General features: G+C 35.4%; 2 protein-coding genes across 3 annotated transcripts; one reads left to right on the forward strand and one right to left on the reverse strand.

Annotated features, from left to right (window-relative positions):
• The first annotated feature begins 13,211 nt into the window (after positions 1 to 13,211).
• LOC113348197 (glutathione S-transferase F13-like) lies at positions 13,212 to 17,646 on the forward strand. Of its 2 annotated transcripts, XM_026591902.1 has the most exons (3): positions 13,212 to 13,475; positions 13,552 to 13,807; positions 17,263 to 17,646. In XM_026591902.1, the coding sequence occupies exons 1-3, from the start codon at positions 13,277 to 13,279 to the stop codon at positions 17,465 to 17,467; spliced, it is 660 nt and encodes a 219-aa protein (XP_026447687.1). In that variant the 5' UTR covers positions 13,212 to 13,276; the 3' UTR covers positions 17,468 to 17,646. The 2 variants fall into 2 exon arrangements, with proteins under 2 accessions (XP_026447687.1, XP_026447686.1); XM_026591901.1 differs by lacking the exons at positions 13,212 to 13,475; positions 13,552 to 13,807 and adding an exon at positions 16,608 to 16,927 and having other exon boundaries at positions 17,007 to 17,646.
• A 300-nt stretch (positions 17,647 to 17,946) lies between these two features.
• Positions 17,947 to 24,140, reverse strand: LOC113348198 (protein unc-13 homolog). The gene is made up of 5 exons (XM_026591903.1): positions 23,397 to 24,140; positions 21,673 to 22,542; positions 20,815 to 21,270; positions 19,426 to 19,615; positions 17,947 to 19,338 (listed from the first exon to the last, which is right to left on the reverse strand). The coding sequence occupies exons 1-5, from the start codon at positions 23,919 to 23,921 to the stop codon at positions 18,410 to 18,412; spliced, it is 2,970 nt and encodes a 989-aa protein (XP_026447688.1). The 5' UTR covers positions 23,922 to 24,140; the 3' UTR covers positions 17,947 to 18,409.
• Between the last annotated feature and the right edge of the window lie 3,839 nt (positions 24,141 to 27,979).

Consider the following 27,979-nt stretch of genomic DNA (forward strand, 5'->3'; position numbering starts at 1 on the left):
CACAATGGAGCTCTTGATCTCAATTACACTTTCTATCCTAATCCTAGACTTAGCTATAGTAGACTAGAAATCAAGACTTATAGTTTTGATCACTAACATTGACAAACTTGCTTGAGATAGCAACGCATGCGAGTTCGACCGAGCAATGCTCTAAGAATCTCCCCCTTTTGTCAATTTTAGTGACAAAACTATCAATACATATGGAATACAAAAAAGATAAAGAAACTTTAGTAGCTCCTATTCAACATTACTCGAAATCGTCGTCACTTCCAAGTACTCTAATGATCCCAAAGGTTGTAAGTTCAGCATCATCGTTGTTGAAAATCCGTAGCTATAACAATGAGAAAACAATGTTCTCGATCATTATTATACAGTGTCATAGTATTATTACACAGTATCAAAGTTCAATTTTATCACAACTTCGACAACAATACTATGGTGATATGTATCACTCCCCCTTGGTCAATACTCCATCTCACATGGAAACCACTCCCCTTTACATAATGATCCGAAAACCATATGTATTTGTAGTGTGAACTACATATTTATTCTTCCCTTGTGTTAATTAGAAATGCTCGACATAAGAGAACTTACAGAGCTACGACTAAGTTAACCATAAAGAAAAGATTAGCTCAACCGTTCATATACTCAACACAAGAAAACCTTATGGAGTATTGCAGTATACACATAAAATATGGATCGGGGAAGATCAATACTGTGGAATACACAAGGATTCATTCTATTTTCCATCACTATTTGCATAACAATATTCAATAGACATAATCCTTGCAAACAAAAGATTTTAACCTATCTTCCATCAATAATCGACATAACAGGCTTAACTTTTGTATTTGTCAAAAGTCCATTCATTATTTTATCAATACATGAATATCGACTTACGAAAGACTTAAATTTTGACAAAGTATGGGACAATCATAGTTCACGGACGCAAACACACATATCTTATAACAAATTGCAATACATAAAACCATAAAGATTAATACTGCAAAAATCATCTTCCAAACAATTTTTGAATTTAAACAAATAAACCTAAAAACATGAAGATGTAAACGTTGGACATAGCTATGTGTAATCACAATAATGGCTATTCCAAACTCTAGTTATCCTTCTCAAAAACAATAATAAATTCTCATAAGAAGTTTCCTAGGCATCAAGACAAACTCGTAATGCACATATAAGATGATTTTTCCTTAGGGGGTAGAATCAATCTTTTTCTCCCGGATTTACACCAAGAATAGCTACCGAAGGCGTATAAAAATATTTTCTTAACAAAGAAGAACATACAAAATCATTAACGACCATGCACCATAGTTCACAAAGGATGATTGTGAATATTTAAGAATCCCATAGCAATGCGTACAACTGCCCATTCTTGAACTTCCTTCCTTGTGATTCACAAACAACATTCTTGTTAAATCTACAAATTAGCTTATAAGAGTATTACTCCAAGAATCCAAGTGCCCAAATCCAAGAGCAGTGGAACAAGTGCGACGAAACAGAGCAAAACACTCAAAAACAAGAGACATGCCAAATACCAATATTAACTCATCCAAATTCAAGGTTTCTCATCTCCATTTTTAATATAATATAAATAAAAAGAGAATGCAAAAAGAATGAGGTCATTCCGAGTTCAGACGAAGAAGTTACGGCCAAAACAAGTTTACCGAATATCGACGTTAAGTATACAAAAACGAATTTTCAAGTCTGAGAACTTGAACTCCTGGATTTTGATTTTAAAAGATGTTATGCATACCAGGTAGGAGTACCATGAAGTCCAAACATCCCGAACTACTATTTTCAAACCTAAACACTTGAGAACCTTAAACACAGATCAAGTTAGGTAGAAATGAATGATAAGCAAGGTACATACATCATTATAAGTACTCTAAGCAAATAAAAAACTTGCTCAAGTTTATATACATACCTTTTTAAAAGAATCCGATCGAATTCTACAACATTACCAAACATTCAAAAACATACCCAACTTAATATGTGTGCCCAAGTTCATGTGCTTCCCTCACCGTATACATAACATGGCATTTCTTGGTGAGGATGCACTTTCAACACAAACAAGCTGTATTGAGGTGAACAATGTTTTGCTCACCATGGCACTAAGAAAGAGTTTCTTTCCATCAACTCTTACATCTTGTAGTGTTGAGAAACATCTAAGGAACTGTTTTTATAAGTCTATCAAAAAACTTCAAGAGAACCCAAAAAAATTTGTGTTTTTGATTTCTTGTTTTCCAACTTATAAAAAACAGTTTATGTAGATAGTTTTTAGTACTGCGAAGGGAAACTCTTTTGATAAAAAGAGACGTCCTAGCTTCTTCATAAAAAAAGACAATACTACTATCTTGATAGTAAGTGTCAGGAATTGAGAAATGAATCGATTCATTCTTTGAAGTGGTATACTCAGATGACTGGGATTTCAACTCCTCTTGTAATTCGTTTAGTTTGTTACAATTAATTGAATTACGCAGAGGAGGAGCATTTCTCTCGTTGAATAGTAAATAAATGTCGACTTCAACATGAATATTATTCCTCATAACTTGATTTAGCTTTTCAAGAGATTCTTGTTCTTTCTGGAGGTATAACTCAACATCAAGAGATAAGCTTTCAAGTTTCTTTTCAATCCCTGAAAACACTTCAAGAGATTTTAAACCTGGTGGAGGTTTAGATAGAATTTCTTCTATATATTTTATTAAATCGGTTATAGAAGAAACTTCTGCAATCCCTGGATCTGGTAGTGCATTTATTGAGGTAGCACTACTGTCCATATACTCATATCGCTACAAACACAAACTTATGAGGTCTTAATGTGTTTTCCTGCTCTGATACCAATTGGAAAAGCGAGGGTATAACAACACCACCCAATATTTCTCGTAGAAATCTGTATGTACAAACTCTAATATACTTTTAAGAGAATCAACAAGACTCAACCTATTAAAATATCAACGAGTTAGATTATCTCAATCTCTCAATTTGATCAATACTCAAGAAAATAGAAATCTGCGAGTTGCTATCAAATACTAGATAGAAAACTTGGATGGTACCAAAGACCAATATCCAAGTGTCAATCAATTTAAATCAACAACCAAGAGGTTGGATATTCTAATTGATTGAACCTAACGCATAACCTGTATTATTTCAATTATAAAGATAAACAATATAATGCGGAAATAGAAATAACATAGACACCAGAATTTTGTTAACGAGGAAACCACAAATGCAGAAAACCCCCGAGACCTAGTCCAGATTGAACACACGATGTATTAAGCCGCTATAGACACTAGCCTACTCCAAGCTAACTTCGGATTGGACTGTAGTTGAACCCCAATTAATCCCACACTAATCCAAGGTACAGTTGCTTTCCGTACGTCTCTGATCCCAGCAGGATACTATGCACTTGATTCCCTTAGATGATCTCATCCACAAGTAAGAGTTGCTACGACCCAAAGTCGAAAACTTGAAATAAACAAATCTGTCTCACACAGACAAGTCAATTGAAAGGATCAATCTGTCTCCCACAGATAAACCCAGGAGGTTTTGTTCCGTCTTTTGATAAATCAAGGTGAACAAGAACCAATTGATAATCCGGTCTTATAATCCCGAAGAACAGCCTAGAATTATCAATCATCTCATAACAATCTTAATTGTATGGTAGATAAACAAGATGTTACGGAATCACAAACAATGAGACGGAGATGTTTGTGATTACTTTTATATCTTGCCTATCGGAGATATCAATCTCAAGCCAATCTTTTCGATTGTACTCGTACGATAGAAAACGCAAGATCAGATCACACAACTACAATAAAGTAGTATCGGTCTGGCTTCACAATCCCAATGAAGTCTTAAGTCGTTAACCTGGTTTTTAAGAAGAAACCAAAAGTTAAAAGACAATCGACTCTAGCAAACAAACTAGTATCACACGTAAGGTGTGGGGATTAGTTTCGCACAGATGCTAGAGTTCTCCTTGTTTAGTCTTTCAAATCAGGGTTTGCAATCAATGTTAGATTAGTAACAAAGCATTCAATATTCACCATTGGATGAAAACCTGATTAGATTCAAGCTAATATCTTTCAACCTTTAGATCGAAAACTTATCTTGTTACACACAAATGAAATGCACGTTTTTAGGTTTGTGTAACCATACCCAAACATGTACATTTGTTGGTTCAACAATAATTAACCAAATAGTTAGCCATATGATCACTCTCATATCAACCATATTCTTCTTCACCATAACTAGTTCAAATGACTCAAATGAACTAGTTAGAGAGTTGTTCAATTGCAAGGAAATCTTATGTAACTACACAAGACACAATTGAAGCAAAGACGATTTGATTCACTTGAATCGGTTCATGAACTTTATAGCCACGGTTTGCAAAATGCATTCCTTAATTTGTATAAGTATAAGTTCACAAACAATCTTCTTTAGATATAACCTAACTCAAGTTCGCAGACTAGGTTCGCGGACTTAAGTTCCCGGAAAGAGTTCACAACAAACTCCAGTAGATTTTCTCGGGTCGAGAACTTCCGCCAGTTCGCGGACTGGGTTCGCGGACTGAGTTCACGGCTCTTGTTCCGGTTCTCTTGATCAACAAAGTTCGCAAACTTCGGTTCAAGGAATAAGGACTTATACATATGTGTGTTTCCACAAAAATGCTTATATACACCATTGGTTATATAATCTAAACTATCATTTCAATGATTGAAATATTACAGGACGTTATATAGTTGTTATTCATAAACCATTTCTTGTCAAAGCCATTTTCAAAGTGATTGAAACATATCATGACTTTCTTCACTAGGTAAAGATGAATTCGGTTAAAGCGAAAGCTTACCAACATATATTTCGAGAAATAGATAGGCGAGATATACTCGGCTCGAAATAGCAAATGTGTATAATCAAAGTCTATATAGAAAAACGACTTTTGTCTCAAAGTAGGAGATAGAGTAGATAGACTTTTGAGTGATAGATAAGTTCAAGTCTCTACATACCTTTTTTTCGATGAAGTTCCACCAGTTCCTTGAGTAGTTCTTCGTCTTGTATGATGATTATCCATGGAGTTCTTGAGCTCAACTATACTTTTTATCCTAGTCCGAGACTTAGCTATAGTAGACGAGAAATCAAGACTTATAGTTTTGATCACTAACATTGACAAACATGCTTGAGATAGCAACACATGTGAGTTCGACCGAGCAATGCTCTAACACTTATCCTTCTCATCTGTGCAAGTAACCCATTCATGACATTTATCTTCCAAGGATTTGAATCTTTTTACATGTTTTTCTTCGAGAAAGTTTAATATTTATATACGTTTGTCTTTCGGAGAATCGAATCTTTTAATGATTTTTTTCAATAGTATTCAACCTGTCTTTATTTTGTAATGCAACCCACGATTCTGCAAAAACAACGCCCAAAGGAGTAACGAAATTCAAATTTATGAGACCACTCTTTTTGCCGTTAGTCGTAATTTATATGTGAATTGAACCAAAATAATTTTCTTTTAAGAGAACACTAAATAGATTCGAAGAACTTAACAAGAAAATTTGTTAAAGAATAAGAAATAACGACGTCTCATTCATATGTTAGAGAGTTAGAGGGTAAATTATAATAACCCTTGTTATTTGTATATTTATTGTGTTGTACGCTGATTCGGATTGCCAAAATCGGGTACTACGTCAGTTTCCTATTTGAGACGAGGTTTTTCACTGGCATGTAAAAGCCGAATGAATATCTTTTGTAAGCACTCACGTCCACCTTTAGAGTCGCATTCAACCAGCAAAGTTATTATTATATTTACTAGGTATCACTCGGCGTATGGCCGAGGCTCAACCTCTTCGTTCGATTTGTGTTATATGGCTTTTTTATTTGTATAAGATGTAGGTTTTGTTTAGATAAAACAAATTAAACATCTAGACTTTTAATTTTTCCGGTATGGTATATGAAAATTAGTACATTTGGTTAAAAAATATCATTGGACCCTATAAAATAAGAACATATAGAGTTTCACTTGGAAAAGTAACGGTTAGTTTTAATGCATTTGGGTAAAAATATATATATATAAATAATATGATAAACAAATACTTTTTTTACACTAATTGATATTTTATTTAATGTTCTTTAATACGAAAGGGAAAAGTGTTTACAAGAAGCTGGTTGGGATTTCTACTTCTTTTGTTATGTGCGTAAAAGTTAAGGCATGTTTGGTATAATTTTGAAATAAAACTTTGAAAATCATTTTATTTTATAGTGTTTTTAAAACATACCATTATTTCTTGTTTTCATTTCCCATTATTTTATTTTTCATTTTCCGATAGATTTGAAAATGGTTCTTGGTGTCTTACAAACTGTTTTAGAAAACATATTTTCTAAGAAAAAAACTTAGCTATAAATTATAACTAACAACAATTCATACTTGTGAACTCCATCAAATACTTCAAATATGATTGTGGGTTCTTTATAATTAGTGGATCTAATGCAAGATGAATTTTTTTCTAACTACTATTTGATATCACTTTCAGTCATTTTACCAAGCAGTCCATGTGCTTTACAAATCTTCCATTTGTTTAATCATAGAAGTGAATGTTATAGTATTTTGATCGTAGCATCTCTTAAAAATCTTACAAATCAAATATAACTAGTAATCAATTTGACTTAAATCGCAATAAATGATCAATATGGTATATGCAACAACACTAGGTTTAATTCCCTTATCAGTTTCATCCTCTTATACAACATGAAAACAAATGAGCAACATCTTATTTTGGAAATTGAAGTGAATAGAAGATTGAGGTTTGAATAGAGAAATTAACCATGCAACAGAGTTTTGAATAAATCAGACCTCCATCTCTTTTACCATAGATCATACCTTTTATTTGAAAAGAAGAAGAAAAAACAAAAAATACGATGATATATTGTTTTCATTTTTTCGTTTTTAAAAACTGAAAACGATGAAGAAACATTTTCAGGAAACATGTTTCATTCTGTTCCCCGTTTTAAAAACAAAAAATGGTTTTTAAAAACCACACCAAACATGGCCTTAGGTTTTGTTTCTCACAATTCTTATAAATCGTATTAGTCATAAATGTTGACTAATTTCGACATACCATGTACTTAATCATGTGAAGAAAAATATTCATTAAAACTAAACTCATTCAGTTGGAAATTTCTCTTTTGCGTGTAAATAAAGTTTAGTAGAATATTTTAACATGGATTGATTACGATCTAATAAACAGACTTCAACATGAAAAACCTTTGGTTCTTAGTTTGTAAAATGTTCGAAAAAATTGTATCAACTTTATTGGACCAACTGGCACCGTTATATGTCATGAAAAGTCTAAAGTGAACCAAAAAAATCTACGCCATGTTATTTGAAAATAACACCAAACTAATTAGTCATAGAGCAACTACGAAAACACTATGAGAACAAAATGTGGTAATTGAGAGGCTGTCTTCTAACATCAGTAAAACACACCTATAAATTCATTTCTTCGTAAATTTAAAAGATAAATGTAATTATTGTCAGTGATACAAATGTTTTGCATCAAACATAATTGACTTATTAAAAGAGTACGCCTTTTATGTCTTCCGCACATAGCTAACGATACTTAATTGAAATCAAGTTGACTTATGATGCGCAGTTCACTACCTCACTTCCCAAAAGGTTACAGCAAGTTGACGGAACTTAAAAATGTTCACTCAAAGTACAAACACTTACCTTAAACTAGGATAGTCTTACTTTTACATCAACATTTAAAGAGTACCTTGGCTTACCACCGCTACATTGTGATAATACTAGGTTGCATGAATTATATTCTAAAGAATTCCCAATGACCCTTAGTGATTAAGATGTCCTTGTCTCCAACACCATAGTTAAGTTATCATTAATAGTATATATAATATAGGTCCAAGGAAATCATTGGAATAATTACAGGCATCATATTTCTATGATACATTAATTAGCAAAAAGTAAAAATCTTAGCAAATCCAATCTAAGGATTATTTTAAAAGTCAAGCAAACATAAACATTAGGGTGATGCAAGGATCATCATTGTATAACTTTTACATGTCAGAAGGTTATCTTGAAGTCAAGTTCCATTAGGTGAGATTATGGCATGAAAGAAGTTTCTTACAGAACATTTATCTCAAAAAAAATCTTCATCATAAATCAAGAACAATTTCTAACATTTTTTTCCATAAAAAATGTCTATTATTATGATACTAATGTTTACTTATGTTTTTAAGTTAGAAAAGAGAACTACAAAGGTTACATTTATAATGAAACTTCTTAATCAAATAAATCACCTTATTTGTTTCTCTCCTGCTATAAAAATTAGTGATACCCCCAACTATCTTCAACTAAAACCCCTAAAATTCAATTTACAATGAAGTTGTACCTTACCTCTACTTCGATCTTCTCAATTTTAGTTGAGGAAAGTTCTTTGACATTTTCAGGGGTTTCAAAAGTTGGGATTTATTTTAGCGTGGAAAGAATAATGGATCAAAGGATAAAGAATAAAAGATGAGTCAGAGAGAAGGCAAAGGTTTGAGAGAAAACTTTAATAATTATATAATATCAATGTCATGTTTTTATTCAATAACAATTACTGATTAGTAAGGGAATTAGTTTTCAACATTTAGATACATGAGTTCAGAAAAGATGGTTTAATACTAATACAGACCGAGAGTCCGAGACAACAGTATAACGTCTAGATTTCCTTCTCCTAAACATAATTAGATGTCGTTGGGTTGAGTTATCTGAGTTGAGGCATAATACCGACCGTCCTCCTTGAAAAATCAATTCGTCCAACCTCTGTCGTCCCTGTTTCCTGGACACATAGACACCACTTCTTGTTATAATATACTCCTTCAGTCCCAAATTAGATGAACTAGTTGGTTTTTAATTTTGTCTGATAATATATTATTTTTCTAATCAAGGGGATTTTTCTAAAACTACCATTTTAATTGATTATTATTATTACAAACAAATATGTATAATTTGGTAGCCATGTTTATATTCGTTATGCAGGTGTTTTAAAATGCTTTTCAACTGTATAAAATTTACGAAAAAGCATGGTACAATTTAAGAGATATATCATTTATAAGTTTTACTAGTTATTATCCATAAAGGTATAATTGTAAAAAATACTTAAACATGATTCATCTTTCCTCTTTCCCTTAATTTTTGTGCAAACTACAACTAGCTCATCTAATTTGGGACGGAACGAGTAGATTTTTTTGGGTTTTTCTTACCACCCTACAATATTAGGCCTCTTCCTATGCACATGCCAAAAAAATGGTGTTTGGCATGTCAGGTGGCATGGAAAACCATTTGCGCCAATATGGGAGAACCGATTAGCGCTAGACTTTCTAGCGAGCGGTATCCAAATCGCTGGCGTTATAAACAAAATCGCCACTGCTTGGTATTCTAACGCCTATAAATTCCGCACCAACACCATCCATATCTTCACAATCCCTTATCCTCTTCTTTTCCCTTCTGAACTCTTCTTTTCCATTATCAACTCTTCTTTCATTCTTAAACAAAAATGGAGAGAAAAAAAAACAGAAAAACCAAAGGATGTACTAGTACCCCAGCCAGTGGAATAAATTTTGTTGTGGATACAAATTATAAGTTTAATAATGTTAGACAAATAGCCGGTGAAGGTATTCTCTAATCACCTATCTGATCATGAAGAGCGAGTTAATTCGGTAATTCTAAGAGGTGGATGGACTGAGTTAAATAGGATTTATGAATTACTTCCCCCAGTTGTTCAATAGAGAGTTAGAAGATATCCTTGGAGAAATATGTATTTTATTCAACCCAGAAACCACCGGACTCAAGGTGTTCAAGTTATATTTGAAAGATGGTGGAAAACTACAAACACGTTCTTTTTCAAGGACTTTGAATGCGGTAAGTTAGTTTTTTCCAGTAATTTATTTTTTAAATTATGTATTTTGTTTTGTAAAAATCAACATACGCTAATTATGAATAATTATTGTTAATAGAAGTTTCCCCGTTATATTTGTACATGTTAACTGGAATTCCATGTGAGGGAAACTTACTTCCGTATAACACACGAAATTGGTTGGCATAAGACAAATGGAAACAAATACTTTCTTTATACTCTAGTGAATTAGAAGGAAATCCAGCACATAGACAAATAAAAGCGGGAGGGTTAAAAGTGGCTGGGTTGAAAAAAAAAATTACAACGTTATGCTAAGATAATGAATGAGAACAGGATAGCTGGTAATAAATATTTTTTCCCTAACCATTATGAGGAGCTCGAAAGGGTGTTTTTCTTGTGGACACTAGGCCAATGTCTATTTCCAAATGCTAGCTCATTGGTCTTAATTGGTTTTCTCGAACCATTAGAAGATTTAGAGCAAACACCAACATATGATTAGGGGACTGCGATTTTACTAGAGATTTACATGAATCTCGGTGATTGCTCGACGTGTGTCAGAGAGAGTTTTAATGCTTTTTGGGGCGTTCTGAAGGTAAGAACCAATATTTTTCCAAATATTTGTTTGTTATTTTCACATGGAAAATTTAATAACCAATTATGTTATCATTTGCAGTATCGGTGGTATACATGGTTCCGTGTTGCGGAACCTTATCTTAAGAATCATATCAATGTTTTTCCGATCATAAGGAAGTACGATTCCGAGAATTGGCAACCTGTACAGATTGAATATGGTCAACACACTACTATTCTTCATAAGATTCAGCAGTTGGCTAGAACAAGCCATAACTTTATCCCCCATCCATATGAAGGAATACCTGAGTTCGAAGAAGAACAAGCTCAGAGAATGTTTCAGCTAAGCCTTACAAGGATCGTGTTATACAGCCCTATTTGTCAAAAGGATGTTTGGTATTATGGTGAAAGACAACTTCTTCAGTTGCAAAGAAGATCAATTATATCCGACAAACCCTATCAAAGTTCTGAGATTTCTGCAGATGACTACTTCAAATTGTTAAGGGAAGGTCATCATTGGAAAGAAGCTGATCAATTGATCCAGGAGACAACGAATAGAAATGATTACCTATTTTGGTTTGATACTATTTACAAGCCCAATATTGCTATGTAACCGCAAATTTTGGGTCGAGTTGATTTCCCAGCTTTAGGTAAGATGCCACTTGTTGATGACTATCTTCCTTCCCAACCTCCACCAGAGACGGGCGACGCATTTGCATATCCTTCTCAAAGTGCATCGTCAACTATGCCACCATTTTCTTGGGAGGTACAGACTATATACACCACATATGGAGAGGTTGTTACTTATCCAATTACTTCCAGTGCACCTGATCGGAGTTATCCATACTGGGGGGCCAATACCACACCGGTGGAGTATCAGACTCGGTGTAACAATTATGAAGCTCTACTTCAGGGATTTCAGAGATTTCACTTGGAGGAGTTGCAAAAACAAAGGGATAACATGATGTTTGACATGAGTCAAGGATTTGAAGGTTGTGATGGTTCAGGTAGTAGTAAGAGAATGAGTCCCGGTGGTAGAGGAATGAGTCCCAGTGGTAGAGGAATGGGTCCCACTGGTAGAGGAATGACTCATTTGAGTCCGAGTGGTGGAAGAATGAGTCCAACTGTAAGTCGTCAAAGTCGTGGAAGTGAAAGAAGATTGAGACGTCGTATGCAGGAGGTACCAGAAAGTTCTACTCCAAACCTAGTGTTAGATACTGAAGTAGAACGTGGAGCTGATGAACACGTTTGCATGGATACAACTCCGGCACAGATGGACATAATTACTCCTGGAAGTGGTGCGAACTTAGAATGTATTAGGAAAACGAATTTGTTTACTCCAGTTGCCTCAAGCTCATCAACATTTCAGTTATATCAGCAAACTCCTCCACCATATCAACAACACGCAGTTCAAGATTTGTATCGTGTTCTCTTGCATCCTATTAATTTCCAAGGTTTTGCTGATTCTGATGAGACCCAACCACCAAGACAGTCTCAAACCGAACCAGGCTCGATAACTGAAATGTTAAACAGTACCCTTGACCCAGAAAATGTGGGTAATTGGGTCTTTGGTCAAGAAAGAAACGGTCAAGGAAATCATTAGTTTATTTGCATAATTTAGTTTAAATATTTCAAATGTAATCTTTTTATTTTAATTAACGAAAACTATCTTTTAATTAAAAACTAGTTTTACCTTTCAACATAATATCTCAAATCTATATCCCTTGCATCTGAAACCCAACATCGAATTACAAAAGCTGCAGCCGTTGGATGATGAATTCGGGTGCTTATCATAATATTTTCATAGATTATAATCATGAAAAACTGCATCCGTTGGATGATGAATTAATCAGCGATAATCATGGCGTCGAGCGACAGCTGGACTGACGCTAGCGGTTTTATGACTGACGAGCGATGTAAAGACCATCGGACGATGGATTCTCTATCGCTCGATGTAAACTCTGTCTCGTATGCTTATATGCCAGGACTGGCATATAGGCATACGAGTTTGGCAGTTTGGTACCCATAGTGGGTGCATATATGCCAAATACCATGTTTTGGCATGTGCATATGAATAGGCCTTAGGGGGTTTCGAACGATTATTCTTTTCTGTTACGGTCCACGAGTTAAAACCCGAAAGGTGTCACTATCCATCCACAAAAAACCCGCCAAAAAAAAAAGTAACACAAAAAACCCAAAAAAACAAAATTTTGATGAAACCAAAATTTGGTTTCATCATAAAATTTGATGAAACCTCATAGAATTTGACGAAACCAATTTTTGGTTTCATCATAAAATTTGATGAAACCAATTTTGAAATTTGGGGTTTTTGTATCAATTTTTTAAAATTTAGGATTTTTGTATCAATTTAGTTTAAGATGGAGTTTTAATGAATCCCAACATTTGAATGGGGTTTTTGTATCACAAGTTTGGTCACCTTGGGTTTTTATGAATAGTTTTATTTGAAATTACGTTTGTTCAACTAATTCTAAGGCATGAGAATGGACGACTACCTTGAACTTGCGTGTTTATCTTCTACTAAATAAAAAACTCAAATCAAACATCTGTAGATGATATCATTTCGGCCATGATCGAATTTAACTTCCATTAAATAATGATTCGCAGAACGATAAATTAGATTTCTACTCGGAAGTCCCTAGTCTATCCTCCATCCTCTCTATATAATGAGAGGTTCAGCTACATTTCTTTCACACACTTAAAACTCAAACTTCTCCTCTTTATTAGTTGTTCGTAAACTACTACTAATACTCATGGCACCTTTGAAGCTACATGGAGTTCCTTTTTCAACATGTACCGCTCGTGTGAGGGCTTGCCTCGAAGAGAAAAACGTCGAGTATGAGATCTGTCCGGTTGATCATGGTACTGGAGCACACAAACGCCCTGATTTCATTTCCAAGAATCCATTTGGTCAGATTCCAGTACTTGAAGATGGAGATATCACTCTTTTTGGTGAGCACTTTCTGTTCATTTTATCCAATCTTAAGGATTAATCTTTTTTTTTATGACAATATTTTCTTGGTTGCAGAATCAAGAGCCATCAACAACTATATCGCGCACAAATACAAAGATCAAGGGACAGATCTACTCCAACATGGAAACCTTGATGATTTTGCAAAATTACTTGTAGGATGTGAAGTAGAATCTCAGCAATTCAATCCTACAATGGGACCTATTTTCTTTAACATCTTTATTGCTCCTCTACGAGGTTGGGCTCCAGATCAAAAGACTATAGATGAGAACGTCGTGAAAGTCGGGACAGTTCTTGATGTTTATGAAAAGAGGCTTAGCAGCAGTAAATTTATAGGAACATAAGAATTATCTGATCTAAACCTTTGTGAAATCTCAGATTCCGATCGAGAATTTGAAGATTCCTCCATCGATTTTAGTTTTTAGACATCACCTGAAACAAACGTTTAAATGCTACTCTAACTAAAAACTGAATCAAGATTTTCACCTGAATTGATGACGATGAATCACAGAAAACAAAAAAAAATTGAGAAAAAAGTCACTGTTTCAATCGCCGAGTTGCAGAGACCGTCTAAATCAGTCACAACTAGCTTAATTAGGGTTTATATTATAACCTCTTCCATACTAGGGATTTTGAAGCAACCAAGGATGGATTTATTTGTTTCAAGCTCGACCAATCTAGGATTTGGCTAATAGGAGCTTAGATATTGTGCCTCTCGCAAAATTGAGTGAAGTAGGCAAATTTTGTATGCTCACATGAAATTGAGCAAAATGGCCAAATTTTGACACAAAATTGCTAGATTCTTACAGTTTTTATGTCTGGCACGATAATTATCTGATTTTGTGATCATAGCTATGATGCTTCAATAAGTACTTTCGTGTGTAGCTTTGTTCAGACACTGTAATGAACTACATCATTCAGCTGAGAATGGAAATTGATGTTTGGGTAATTTTAGGAATTCAGCTATGGAATATAGCACTCAAATATTTTGACAATTAAGTATTAAGAGAAATCCCAAAAAGACCGTTATGCCCTTTTCGCTCAACTTTTTATGAAATGACTATTTTACCCCTGGTCCAAAACTATAAATACTCCCTCAGTCCCTAAATAGATGACCTAGTTCAAGTTTGTACAATTTTTTAAGGAGGAGTGGTGAGTATTTTTAAGTATTTTTTACAACTATACGCTTATGGATAATAATCAGCAAAATTTTGAATTGATTGTAGTTGCATCTTTTCTGATGACTACACCCATGTAAATATAAAGGCTATAAACTACTCAAACATTCAAGATTCAAGATGAGCAAGATGTAAAGAACATGGAAAATAAAGATTGACACAAGCATATAACGTGGTTCGGCCTTGAAGACCTACGTCCACGGGAAAGAAGATGTTTTCTTTATTGATTATAAGGTTTTACCCTTAAAAGAACTACAAATGTCACTTAGACTTCTTATTCTCTCTCTTTCTAGATCTTTCTCAGGAATTCTCTATAGAAAGACCATTCAAAATGTTACATAAGTTTTCCATCTCCTTCTACATGGACTGGTATTTATAGACAGAATAAGACTCGTGAAGGTCTGGCCTCGCCGAGTATATGGAGTCTGTCGTCTATCTCCTCAGGGCCTCGAACGAGCTTCTATACTATCCCTCGTGATGGTATGTTGGGTTCCTCTCCGAGTTATCTCGCCCTATACACCATCGTGCTGCTCTTCTCAGGTAACCTCGTGCTACATCATTCTCGGGCTATGGTATAGGTCGTACGAGCTCTCTGGGGTGTTTTAGACTCGCTCACGCTTCTTCTGATCCTTCATTAAATGCGGTCCTCCTTTTTAGACTTGACCGTCTGAGTTGATTAGACCACTCTTTACACACGTCATTCATGTAACATCGTAGCAGGCGTCTCGATTCAGACAAAACTACTTTATGGATTATGATCTGGTGCTTCTCTCTTATCGTCTCATCATGAGATCATCTCTTGAGATGATGACACGTGGCGATCGGGTATTTTACCCTCACATTGATTTCTCTCAAACTATACAACGGATATACGTAAACTTTGTACCATTGAAAAGCATTTTAAAACACCCAAGTAACTAATAAAAACATGGGTATCAAACTATACATATTTCTTATATGGGGGTTTTGGATGCACAAGATAACAGTCAATCATTGGCATTGAGAATGATAAGAAAAAAAACAATAAAAAAATATAAGAGATAGTGTATTTTGCATTGGAAAAGGTAATGTTTGCGCTTGTGTAGAGAAAAATTCTAAAAACCCATGAGCATTTAACTTCGTATAGCTAGATTCAACCAAAATACATAACCATCCAGAGTAGAAGAAAACTGAAAAGCTATTTTCTAAAAGAACGCCATCCTAGAACGTAGAGTATCCCTTCTATTGCTTCAAATCTCTCCTCGTCTTTCTTAGTCTTCTCACCCATGCGAGTAACCATCTTATTATATTTCTCTTCCAAAGAATTGAACCTTTTTATTTGTTTGTTTTCAAGAAAGTTTAATCTTTCTATACGTTTTTCTTCTAGAGAGTTGAACCTTTCTATAAACTTGTCATGATTTTTTTCAATAGCAATCAGCCTGTCTCTATTTCGTAATGCAACCCATAAACCTGCACAACCTAAACCTAACGGAATAAGGAAATTCAAATTAATGAGACCATCTTTTTTGTTGTTAGCCATAATTTATATGCTATTACAATAACCCTTGTTGCTGGTATTTATAGGCTTGAAAAACCCACTGTGTTCTATACTGATTCGGATTCTTCCCAAAATCAAGTAGCACGCGTATGCAAGAGCCGCATACAACCACATCTTTATACTCATACTCCTGTTGTTTCAGAAAAAATAATATTTTCATTTATTTTATTTTTTCAATTTGACTTATTTTTAGGCATGCAACGTAGATGGTGGTTTTTTTTGGATTGCGGTCAACTAAAGGCATGAGAATTGCCCGACTTCATTGAAATTGCTTGTTTATCTTCAACTAAATAAAAAACTGAAATCAAACATTTGTAGATGATATCACTATGGTCGTCATCAAACTCAACCTCCATTATATAATTCGCAAAACGATAAACTAGATTTCTACTCTAAGGTCCCTAGTCTATCCTTCATCCTCTGTATATAATGAGAGATTCAGTTGCATATCCTTCATACACTTCCTTAAACTCAAACTTCTCTTTACTCTTCTTTCAAAAACAACTATTACTATAAATCATGGCACCTCTAAAGCTTCACGGAGTTCCTTTTTCAACATGTACTGCTCGAGTGAGGGCTTGCCTCGAAGAGAAAAACGTCGAGTATGAGATTTGTCCAGTTGATCTTGGTACCGGAGCACACAAACGCCCTGATTTCATTTCCAAGAATCCATTTGGTCAGATTCCAGTACTTGAAGATGGAGATATCACTCTTTTTGGTGAGCACTTCTTGTTCGTTCTATCCAATCTTAAGGATTAATCTTCTTTTTTTTTATGACAATATTTTCTTGGTTGCAGAATCAAGAGCCATCAACAACTATATCGCGCACAAATACAAAAATCAAGGGACAGATTTACTCCAACATGGAAATCTTGATGATTTTGCAAAAGTACTTGTAGGATGTGAAGTAGAATCTCAGCAATTCAATCCTACAATGGGACCAATTTTCTTTAACATCTTTATCGCTCCTCTGCGAGGTTGGGCTCCAGATCAAAAGACTATAGATGAGAACGTCGTGAAAGTCGGGACAGTTCTTGATGTTTATGAAAAGAGGCTTAGCAGCAGTAAATATCTTGCAGGAGATTGTTATACACTAGCTGATCTTAATCACCTTCCTTATATTGCATATATTATGAAGACTCCACATGCTGATTTGATCAATTCTAGGCCTCATGTTAAGGCATGGTGGGAAGCTGTTTCATCTAGGCCAGCTTCAGTTAAGGTCTCCCAAGGACTGACCTTGGGTAGCAGCCACTGATCACTTATTTCCAGTAAGATGCATGTTTTTTACACAACCCTGCTCCTCCTTGAGGTAGGCAGGTCACAGTTATGGTGTGCTATGCTCAAGTTTATAATAAGTGTATAAGCAGGATATAAACTATGTATGTGTGTTGAATAATAGAATATGCTCATGATTCAGATATGTTTCTTGATGAATTTTCTGCCTGAAATATGAAGTTGCTTCCCTTCAGTGCCATAACACCCCAATACAGTTGAACTTGCTCAGATGCACCAAATACATGATTAAAGTCCCTAAGTAGCTAGATTCAACTGATGCAAGTGCAACTGACTAGATGGGCTAAACATGCTCACCTGCACAAAGTGGGAGAGTAGAAGAAGTTCCTCAAGTCATTGAAGCACCAGAGTTCCTTCTAGGTGTAGGTTATTGTAGAGCAATTTTAATATTTGCTCTACCTAAAATACAGCCTGACCTGAACAAGCTACAACCAAACCTGCTGGATTGTCCAAAATATTTGAAAACATAGAACAGTTATTACAACATGATTAATGATGTCAAAATGTCCCATGACTGGTGTAGATATTACATAACACAACAAAGAATCAATGGTCAAGAACGAAAAGCCAACTCAACAAGTAAAAACTTGAAATCATCAGATCATCAACACCCTCTTTTACAAGTTTAAAAAAACAGCCGCCGAAAGAAACTGAATATACACATCTTGGCTTGGAATCACTTCTGGAACTGGTAGAGCAAACAATGGTAGAAAAAAAATGATGAAAGAGTAAAAAGAAAAAATTTCACGGTCAATTTGATTTTAGAGGGCTAAGAAACAATATAATTAAATGTAGGGGCGTAAAAAATAAGACATATAAACAGATATAAACGGTGCACCCTTACGAGAGCTGTCGCCACAGCTGGACTCTTGCCTGATTCACCATGTGCTAGACCTCAATGACATTACAGTTTCTTTGGCAAATTGTAAGTCTTCTTAAGGAACTTGGAAGCAGCATCATCATTTCGATAACACAGAACACGTAACAACGTGTTTGGTTCATTCGGATTCCATTGTGCTGATGTTGCAGGTAACGGAAGTCTGGCTTTAGCAGCAGGACCATAAGACTCCAACATCATACGTCTGAATCGCTCAATTAGGCTTTCTGTTTCAGACTGAAAAAGTGGAAGGATATCTCTAGCTGTTTTTGAGCACTTGTCAATTAAATCATCGGGCAGTCCATCCCCATTAGACCAGTAAAGATCTTTAAGAGAGCTGAAATCATCCTCTATAATTTGAGAATCTTGTTTAGAGAATGAACGAGAAGGGCCTCCAGCAAGAAGTACCATTAAAAACCCATCAAAGGAAGCTCTCATTATGTCGGTAATCACACGTGTACGTACTCTACTGTGGACAGTCTCTGATATCAACTCCAGGTTCTGCTCGAGTTCTTTCAAAACAGGTTCAATTCTAGCAGATGATGGCTCACCAACATACAGACCTTCCCAAAGAACATGGCTCAAATCATGAAAAACTACCTTATAAGCTGTGGCCTCGCTGAGCTGCTGTATTGCTTCAACACAAGCAGCTGGGGAGAGCTCAAACTTCTTCCCTATTCCATTTGTAATGTCATCCGGTTGAGCCGATTCAGCATTTCTAAGATACGTGATAACTCTTTTTTCCAAAACTTCGAGTTCGATCCGGATGTGCTGCAAAGTATTCATACGAACACATAGTTGCGAAATCCCAAGGGAGTTCTCTCCGTTCATTGTTCCAACCTGAGATTTCCTATTTTTAGAGGCTTGGAGCTTCTCTTTCTTCTTCCATGCAAATGTTGATCCTATTGTACATCTTGTTAATGCTGGCATGGTGGGGATGTAAGCACTCCGTGATCCTGCAAGATATTAAATACATGGGCTAGTTACACAATCTATACAATAATTTTAAAAGCTAGGAGAGAAGAAATTGGTGAGCATTTTACCGCATCCAGATTTTGCTTTTGAAATGTAATGCAGAAGACATTTGTCGAGGCCAGTCATTAAATCAGGAAGTAAGGCTGGATGCATTGGAATTGGCAACTGAAAGAATGCATCCAAGGTTTCATCCACCATTCGTAGGACTTCAACGACCGAGGGAGCAAAGTTGTCTTTATTTGCCCGAGGATTCCACACCTGAAAAGACATAGTTGACAAGGAAACTTGAGAAAACTATGATACAAGCTGGCTAACTTTACTTCTACACTGAAAGGTGTTTGTTAATGCCACAAATAGGTGAGTTTTTTTACTACTCCACCGCAAAGAGGATACAACTTTCCCAAGGAAAAGTAACATATAGAACAAACAGAAAATAAATAAACAAGAACTAATTTCCATTCAGAAGTCATGCCCATCACCAATGTAGTCATTACATCAAAGATGAATTTTCATGAGAATGAGATTCGCAGGCCATTCTAATAATTTAGTGTCCGACTCATGCAACTGGGAAAAAGTTCAATACTGGTAAGGATTTAACAACGAACTACCATCTAGGGAAGTGCATATGTTTTGTAAAATCTTAGTCGCATCACAGGTGTTTCAAGATTTTCTATGCTATCATATGTAACATCTGCCATCATAAACTGCTGACACTTTAAAGCTTCACATGCATCACAGAAGTTTCAAGATTTTCTAATGTTATCATATGTATCATCTTCCATCATAAACTGCTGACACTTTAAGCTTCACACAGCTATGAAAAGGTTAAAATCTTTAAGGAGGAATTACCAAGAAACGCCACAATGAAAAGCTTGGTATGCTTAGATTTGTAAAACCATATTTTACAGCACCAGATGTTTCAGAGTTTACTAAGTTATGGTATATATGAACTGCCTGTCCTATAAGATTACCCTCACCCTGTACAACACATGACATTGACCAGGTGAAAAGATAGACTATTTATGCTGCATGAATACTGTGTCAATTGGCGTAGCATATCGTCATGAACAGTTTTGGAAAATATTCTTTTGGTGCTTTTTCCAGATGGTTCTTTCTCAATCAAAGCAGGTGCATTGACAGCCAAACCCAACTCTCTTGTATTTTGCTAGTGTTTGTTTGGTCAATGAATTGCTACTACATAGAGCCTGATGCATCCCTTTATATGACATGCTAACTAAAGACTGATGTAGGGCAAGGATTACATGAGCTAAAGTATGAGTGATGGAGCACTTAATCCACTTTTACTATTTATAATATCCACAAGCAAATAATGCAATTTTAAGCATATCAAATAAATATAGTAGCTGAAAAGTGAAACAGAGAACTAGCAACTTATCCCACCAGTAAGAGCAAAGAACACAGAAATAGCACCTTGAAAGGAGTTGGCAGTCACTAACCTCTTGTTGCAAATTCCTATCTACCCAATCCTTCAACATGTCCACCCTTGTCTTTAGCCACCCCCTAACCAGATCGGCCATTGCAGTTTCAGCCTCGTAAGGAGGCATCTCCCTGATTATCCCTTTTCCACCGTCGTCACTGTCCACTGAATCTTCAACTGCAATTTGCACAAGATCTTTCTCCAGCTTGTCCGCAGCTCTCAACACATGTACTGCATCAGGAGTTAGCTCCTGGATCCCTTTAATGAATTGCTTCAGCTCATTCCCATAACAAACATGAAGGGTAGCAACAGCCACCCCTGCTGCAAGAGGATGCCATCTCTTGAATATTGGACTGTAAACCTCCTTCTCCTTACACGCAAGTTCACCAACACTCTTTGCAAGGATAGCAAGGACAGGAAGAGAATTTGGCTGGTGTCTTGATGATCGCCTGCTTGAATCTGCCTGCTCCATTATCTGTCGTAAGATAAAATCAAAGACGTTCTGTAGTTGTAAATCCCATACAAAAGTTGATAGTAATACTTGGAATTTGAAAGTAGTTTCACATTTACATAGATGTAGAGGACATGTATTGACTCATTATAAGGAGTTCTCATCACCTTATAGGCATGGGTGTGATTTTCTATATCCAAGTTTACTTCAACGTGGATAAAGAAGACATCAATCACCCCACTATGTGATTTTAGGTACTTAGACATTTATTGTGGAAACTTATAAATAAATACAAACATGACCAAATAATCTGAACTCAGACGCAAGATTATAGCGAAAGAAGATTCAATAGCAATGAAGAACCACTGATTATATAAACTTCCTTTGTTTTAATAATTTTCTGACAAACTAGCAAATATAACTTGCCTGAGCAAAAGCAGTGCGAACTGATGACCTGATGTATGTATCTATCCTGTTCCTAGCCACGTCCACTTCTTCTTTCCTCCTCCTTCGATACTCGTGAGAGTTATCTTCCACTAAAATCTTGGCTGCTGATACCCCAAGAGATACAATGCTCTGCATTAAATCAACATTATCACGATCAAACGTGTCGTGGTAGGCAAGTAGTCTTTTCTCCGCCCAACCGAGTATTGAACTCAATGTTGAACTCAAGATCTTGGAGTAGACTGGATCCTTTGTTGCCTTTGCATCTTTAGCTACTTCTGCCAACTGATTATCAGCAGCAAACAAAAGGTCGTTTTCCGTTTGACCAGTTGCAACAAAACGGTGAAATAAAACCCAAGTAAAGCAGAGGTTGTGAAGCATCTGATTCATTCCTAGAATCACCCAAGTCTTCTTTATGAGTTCCAGAACTTCATCTATCTCCTCGATGATTGATGTTTCATCATAGGCGTCAAAAAGAGCTTCGAGAAGCATTTGGTATAGGCGAAGGTTTAATGGAAATCCATCCGCCCAATGGCATGCATCGGAGCCAAATCCATCAATGGACCTTGAAGCAAGAGGCATTACAGCACTACGAAGGCTTTGCATCGATTCATTATTTTTTCCGGTCTCTATGAGTTTTTCTGAGGCTCCTCGTATAATTTGACGAAGACGTTGTGCTGCAGAATTTGATTTTTCTATCGGGACAATAGGATGCAAGAGGAGACCAGCCTCAAGTACCTTCAAGTTTCTCATTTGCCATGCTTCATATTCCTGTTGATCAGGAAAATCTGTTGATTTGAACTGCTGTAATAGCTCAAGTGGAAGAACCATTGAGTCGATACGCCTTCCAAGCTGTTATGAACACATACACGCTATTATAATTCACACTTTAGCTAAAAAGTTCAATCCATAAAAATAAGATTCCTCAAGAAAACAAACTAGCGTAGCTTAGGTTGACTAGAATTGAAGAATGAAACACAAAGGAAAGTCTAATGAATTTAAACTGCATGAATCAGGTGTTCATTCAAAACTAATACATGAAAACTATTTGGCTAACAATTTACCAACGCAAACGTGTCATGCGAGATCATGTAAATCAGAATAAAATTAAAGGCATAAAAATAGAGATGCCGCAATCAAACCAAGAACCACACTCTATTAGAATGTGTACAAAGAAGATATATCATATTGATGCTGCTAACTGTCTCAGCCAAGATTCCCACACAACTTTGAGACTAATAAGTTCATGTGAACATGGTTTAGCAAAGAAAACCAGAAACTGATAAAAGAATGAAACTCAATCAACAACACAATGAGAAGCAATTAAACAATCCATCTATAAAGAAGAAACACAAGGCATTTAAAGACACAGAAACTTAGAACAACAAACTACAAAACTCTCTTCGCCAAATCATAACTCACTCATCTTCAACTAGCTCACTGCCAAAATACTGAACAAGAACATACATTCTTCACCATCAAAATCCAAAATTTCCACCAATTGCAAAACACAAATACCCAAACCCACCAACCCAAATCACTAAAACATGAACATAAATGCATCACAATCAAATTCCCTAAATTCTAACCTAATTTAGCTCACTGCCCAAATTACCAGCACATGAATTCCAAACCACTAAAAACCAAAACTTTAATTTTTTTTTTAAAAGGGCCAAAAATAAAATAAAATAGTAATTGGAGCTCACCTGACCAGCAGCAATCCTCAACAAACCCCTTCTGATTCTAGAATCAGTAGCTTCATTAACCCTCATCTGAATCCTCATAAGCTCACCAACAGTAACAGGCTTCTTAGACTTAGATGTTGGACTAATTTCCTTCCCAGGACTTTTCTTATTACTATTAGATCTCATACCTAGAGCTTTCTTAACTTTACTAGCAGCAGTCGAAGTAAGTGATCTCTGTAATGATAAAGATGAAAAATTTGATGAAGATGAAGAAGAATTAGAAGAAAAAGAAGGTGATCTTTCATGATTATTCTTCTCAGATTGTGGTATGTAAGTTAATGGTTTCCCACCTGAAGATCTACAACAACCAACAAAAATCTCATAAACTGTTTCTCTAAGTTCTGAATCAGATAAATCATTCTCTAATTCTCCAAATGGTGATGGTAGATCCCTAATTGAAAAACTTTTAGCTACCCCATTTGTGGAAATCCTCATACTTTCTCTTTTTGATTCACCCAGAATTCTATCTCTGAACAATTGAGCCATGGTGGGTAAAGGGTCTGTCTCTAGCTCTGTCCCTCTCTATAAGTGGAGAATTTGATTGTTTGGTTAGGTTTTGAAGGTGGGTTTTACATAATTTGGAGAAAGGAAAAGGAAAGTAATGAAATTTTTGGGTGGGGGTGGGGAAGAGAAAGAAACACCACTGTCTGTCTGTGATTGGGAGGAGGAGAGATTGGTTTGTGTGAAAAGAGAGGTAAGACTAGTTTTGAGAGAATGGAGTGTGTAGACTGTAGACTGTTGACAGCACTGCAAATTCTTACTTTTACTCGCTTTTTTTTTTTTCCTCTTTCTTTTTTTAGGGTTTTCTTCTTTCTTTTTTTTGGTTTTCCACCTGTGCAATATTTATTATTCCTATTTTGAAGAAATTTTTTTTATTAGATTTGTTTCCTATTTTGAAGAGGCATTAATCTCTGGTTTGACTGGTTTTAAAATTGGTTTAAGGAGGGTTTCAAAAATTGAAATCAGATTCTGTGCACATTCACTAAATAAGGGTCGCTTGATATTTCAATCTCGTGAGCGAAAAATAACATAACAATAACATAACAGTATTTTGAGAGGTACCTGTATAATGTTTAGCGGAATTATTTTTAGAATTGTGTTTGTTTATTCGAAGAATCTAGTGGCTGGGAGTCGTCGTCATACCTTTATTTTTTCGGCAAAATTCTGAGAAAAATTGATTCAGAAAAGGCAAAAGGAAAGCTGAATAGGAGGCATAAGCCTGAACCTCCATCAAAAAAAAAAAGCCAGAAAAGTGAGAAATCACAACCAACTCATGTAAAATGTCTCATCTCTTTTCGGGAGCTCTTCTCTGTTTTAGTTTCTTTTTGCACAAAACAAGTTGAAAACCGCTCGATGAAGGAGAATGCGCATCTTCAATCTTCATGTTCTCTAGTACGGCGATGATGAAAATATTGGCATATTAAATCTATTAGTCATCATATTCCTTATCATCTTTATACATAGTTGGCATATTAAATTTATTAGTCTTTGCACTGGTAACCATGTTCAACTTCTAGGAGAACCTTTCTCTTTTTCTTTCTCTTTATGAATAAATCTCACCTCTTTGGCAATAAGTCTGCCCAGCCAGTTTCTTTCAAGAATAAATGAGTCACAGTATTTACGTCATTGCTACCAGGAGTAATAGAATTTTCATTGTCAAAAGTAGACAGGGGCGGAGGTACATGCGGGGTTCCGCTGGCTGAAGCCACCCCTAAACCCACAAAAAAACATTTTTTCACTGCCTAACTTTAATGAGCCCAAACTTAGTGTACTAATCATACGCTTAAGCCAGGGGTATAAAAATTTTCAAGCCAGGGTTGTTTTATATTTCCAGTTCCGCCACTGAAAGTAGAGTAGATACAAGCATTTTCGAATGATTTCCATACATCGGTGAGAACACTACTACTGGGGATAGCATTAGTAGGAGATTTATCCATGACCATATGAATTAACATCGTCACCGTAAGTTACATGATCAGACAGTGTAGCTTGCCTATTTAGATTCTGAAAATGTTGGTTCTTTGTTTTCTAGTTTTCGTCTATTATTATTCTGAATTCCGCCTCTATTATAATAGTCACCAAGGTACGGAGATTATATATATCAAGTTGGTATCAGAGCAAGGTTCGTTTCTTTTAGGGAAGATTCTTGTGCTTTATGGTCCTCACTATATCTCTCTACAAACAACTTGATGAGCTACTCGAAAATTGGAATACGTTAGAAGAACAAGATGACCATGATATATGTTGAAGTTAGATAAGGAACGATCAGATGGGGAAAGAATGTTCTTGGTTATTGATGTCGAACACTTGAAGTTGTTTGATCCACCGCTACAAGGTGATATGAGGATGACAAGATGATCTTGCCACGTGTAGGAGACTTGTGGTTTGAACGAGAAGAACCAATCGAGGATAATTGCATTATGGAGCTAAGACTGACTAAGACAAGACAAGGAGAGAATGTTGCTTTTCTAATTTTACGTGAAGGTCAAGTTCCCAGCAAGGAGAGATGGTTCAGCAAGGAGAAAGGAACTCGAGTTCCCTTATCTCCAGTTCTAACTTTCACAGGAGTTCAAGTTATTAAAGGGGAGTCCCATGATATATGTGTATCTTTCATCTTTTGGGAACTTAACAGTCCTCAAGTTATATTGAGGATAGACTTATACTTTGGAAAGGAATACTGATATTTAGGCAGTATTCTTAGATAAGGAAATATTCCTAAACAAGGTAATATTCCTAGATAAGGAAATATACCTAGAAAATGAATATTTCCTAGACAAGGTAATATTTATAGATAAGGAAATATATACTTAGAAAATGAATTATTCTTAACTAAGGAAATATTTTTAGACAAGGAAATATTCCTATACGAGGTAATATTCCTAGAAATAAAATTATTCCTAAATAAGAAAATGGAGTCCTAGAAGGTTTGAGAAACCAAACCAAAAGCTATAATATAGATGTTTAACTATTAGATAAGGACATCTAAAAAGTGTGGTTTGTGATACCTAGAGAGGGAGGTTTGTGAGACAAATCACCTTGAGATAAGTTTGTGAGGCAATTAGTTATTGTAAAAGCAAACTTAGCAAATAGTTTAAGGTTATTTACCTAGAGAGATTGTGAGCGTAGCAATGAGAGAATTATAATCGTTTTCTTGTTCATAATCTAGAGAAGATATTCTATTGGAAACTGGTTTATGGTGTTTTCCGTTTTCTGATTTTCGTATATTATTATTCTTAATTCCGCCTCTATAATATATAGTAGTCACCAAGATACAGAGATCATACATATCACATGGAGAACGTCATAGTCACAAGAGAATTTGAAAAAATAAAACTCCTTCCAAGTGGATAGATCGTCCATGGTTTCAAATACCTAATAGTTTTAAACTTTGCTTGAATGTATGCTAACTTCAAAGGAGAAGTCACATTAGGCAGAACTATCAAATAGTTTTTACATTCATGAACTCCTAGTTGGTATTCATCATCTGATATAGGGATTGAGATATGGGAACCCTTTAGAAAGGGTTGAGCAATCTTACGTCTATCAACATGGAAAGCTTTGAATGGTGAACCTTTGCTTATATAAGATTCATTGGCTTCTTTTTTCTACACCGTATTAGGGTTTGTCGTTGTATTTACAACAATAACTCGTTATATTTGTTTGAGTAGAATTACATGATTCAAAAAATCCCAAGAACAATAACTAGAATCCTTAGATCTAGTATCAGAATTGGAAGAAGAAGGGGAAGAGATTGATGCTATTAAAATAGGCCTAAAATCGCCTTAGAAAGAGTCCAGAAAAGTCGTCATACTTCAAAAATCCACGAATTGAATGTCTCTAAAGCAAAATAGAAGCATCATTCCTAATTCAGACTAGAAGCGTCATTAAATTGTAGACAATAAAAATAAAGTATTAAATATTACTAAATAACATAAAATTTATCATCAAAACTCAAGAAAACGGAAAATGCTTGTTCAGATCTAGTCCAAGATCTTAACAACGGGTTGAAAGAGGCTAGGGTTTTTTTTCCTTCACATAAGAGGAGTGTACACAATATTTAATTTTTTTTTGCTCAGTAATATAAATTTTATTAATCAAAAAAAGTTCAACAAATACAACCAAATCCCATTAGGCACTCAACTGGGCTTTTTCATAGCCAGCCTGTTTACATCATTGAAATATAAACTAAGGAAAAAATGGAATTTCTATTTTGGTAAGGAATGAAGGTCTTCCAATGTAAACAATGTAGTCTCCCTTATTTAAACCTGCTCCTCTTTTTGCTAGTGAATCAGCTGAGAAGTTGATTTCTCTAAATGTGAGTAAACTCCCATTGAAGTTTGGAGCAAATATTATTCCATCTAGTTGTAGAAATCCATGGCAAGTTACCAGATTTAAATGCTGCTATTGTTGCACTTGAGTCTGATCTGAACATAACATTAAAGAAGTTGTTTGAGATAGACCACTCACCTGCACAGAGCACTGCCATCACTTCTGCTAGGAAATTAGTTGCAATTCCTAAACCTCCTATTGCATCTACTATTACT

The sequence above is a fragment of the Papaver somniferum genome, chromosome 2 (assembly GCF_003573695.1).
Source record: "Papaver somniferum cultivar HN1 chromosome 2, ASM357369v1, whole genome shotgun sequence".
NCBI lineage: Eukaryota > Viridiplantae > Streptophyta > Magnoliopsida > Ranunculales > Papaveraceae > Papaver > Papaver somniferum.

Bases quoted from the DNA above. Each gene is read 5' to 3' on its own strand.
- LOC113348197 (XM_026591902.1), top strand. From the start codon at position 13,277: ATGGCACCTTTGAAGCTACATGGAGTTCCTTTTTCAACATGTACCGCT. The intron at 13,476-13,551 runs GTGAGCACTTTC...TCTTGGTTGCAG, and splicing joins TGGAGATATCACTCTTTTTG to AATCAAGAGCCATCAACAAC. The intron at 13,808-17,262 runs GCTTAGCAGCAG...TTATGAAAAGAG, and splicing joins CTTGATGTTTATGAAAAGAG to GCTTAGCAGCAGTAAATATC.
- LOC113348198 (XM_026591903.1), bottom strand. From the start codon at position 23,921: ATGGCTCAATTGTTCAGAGATAGAATTCTGGGTGAATCAAAAAGAGAA. The intron at 19,616-20,814 runs GTTAGTGACTGC...ATGTCTTTTCAG, and splicing joins ATAGGAATTTGCAACAAGAG to GTGTGGAATCCTCGGGCAAA. The intron at 19,339-19,425 runs GTAAAATGCTCA...AATATCTTGCAG, and splicing joins AAAAGCAAAATCTGGATGCG to GATCACGGAGTGCTTACATC.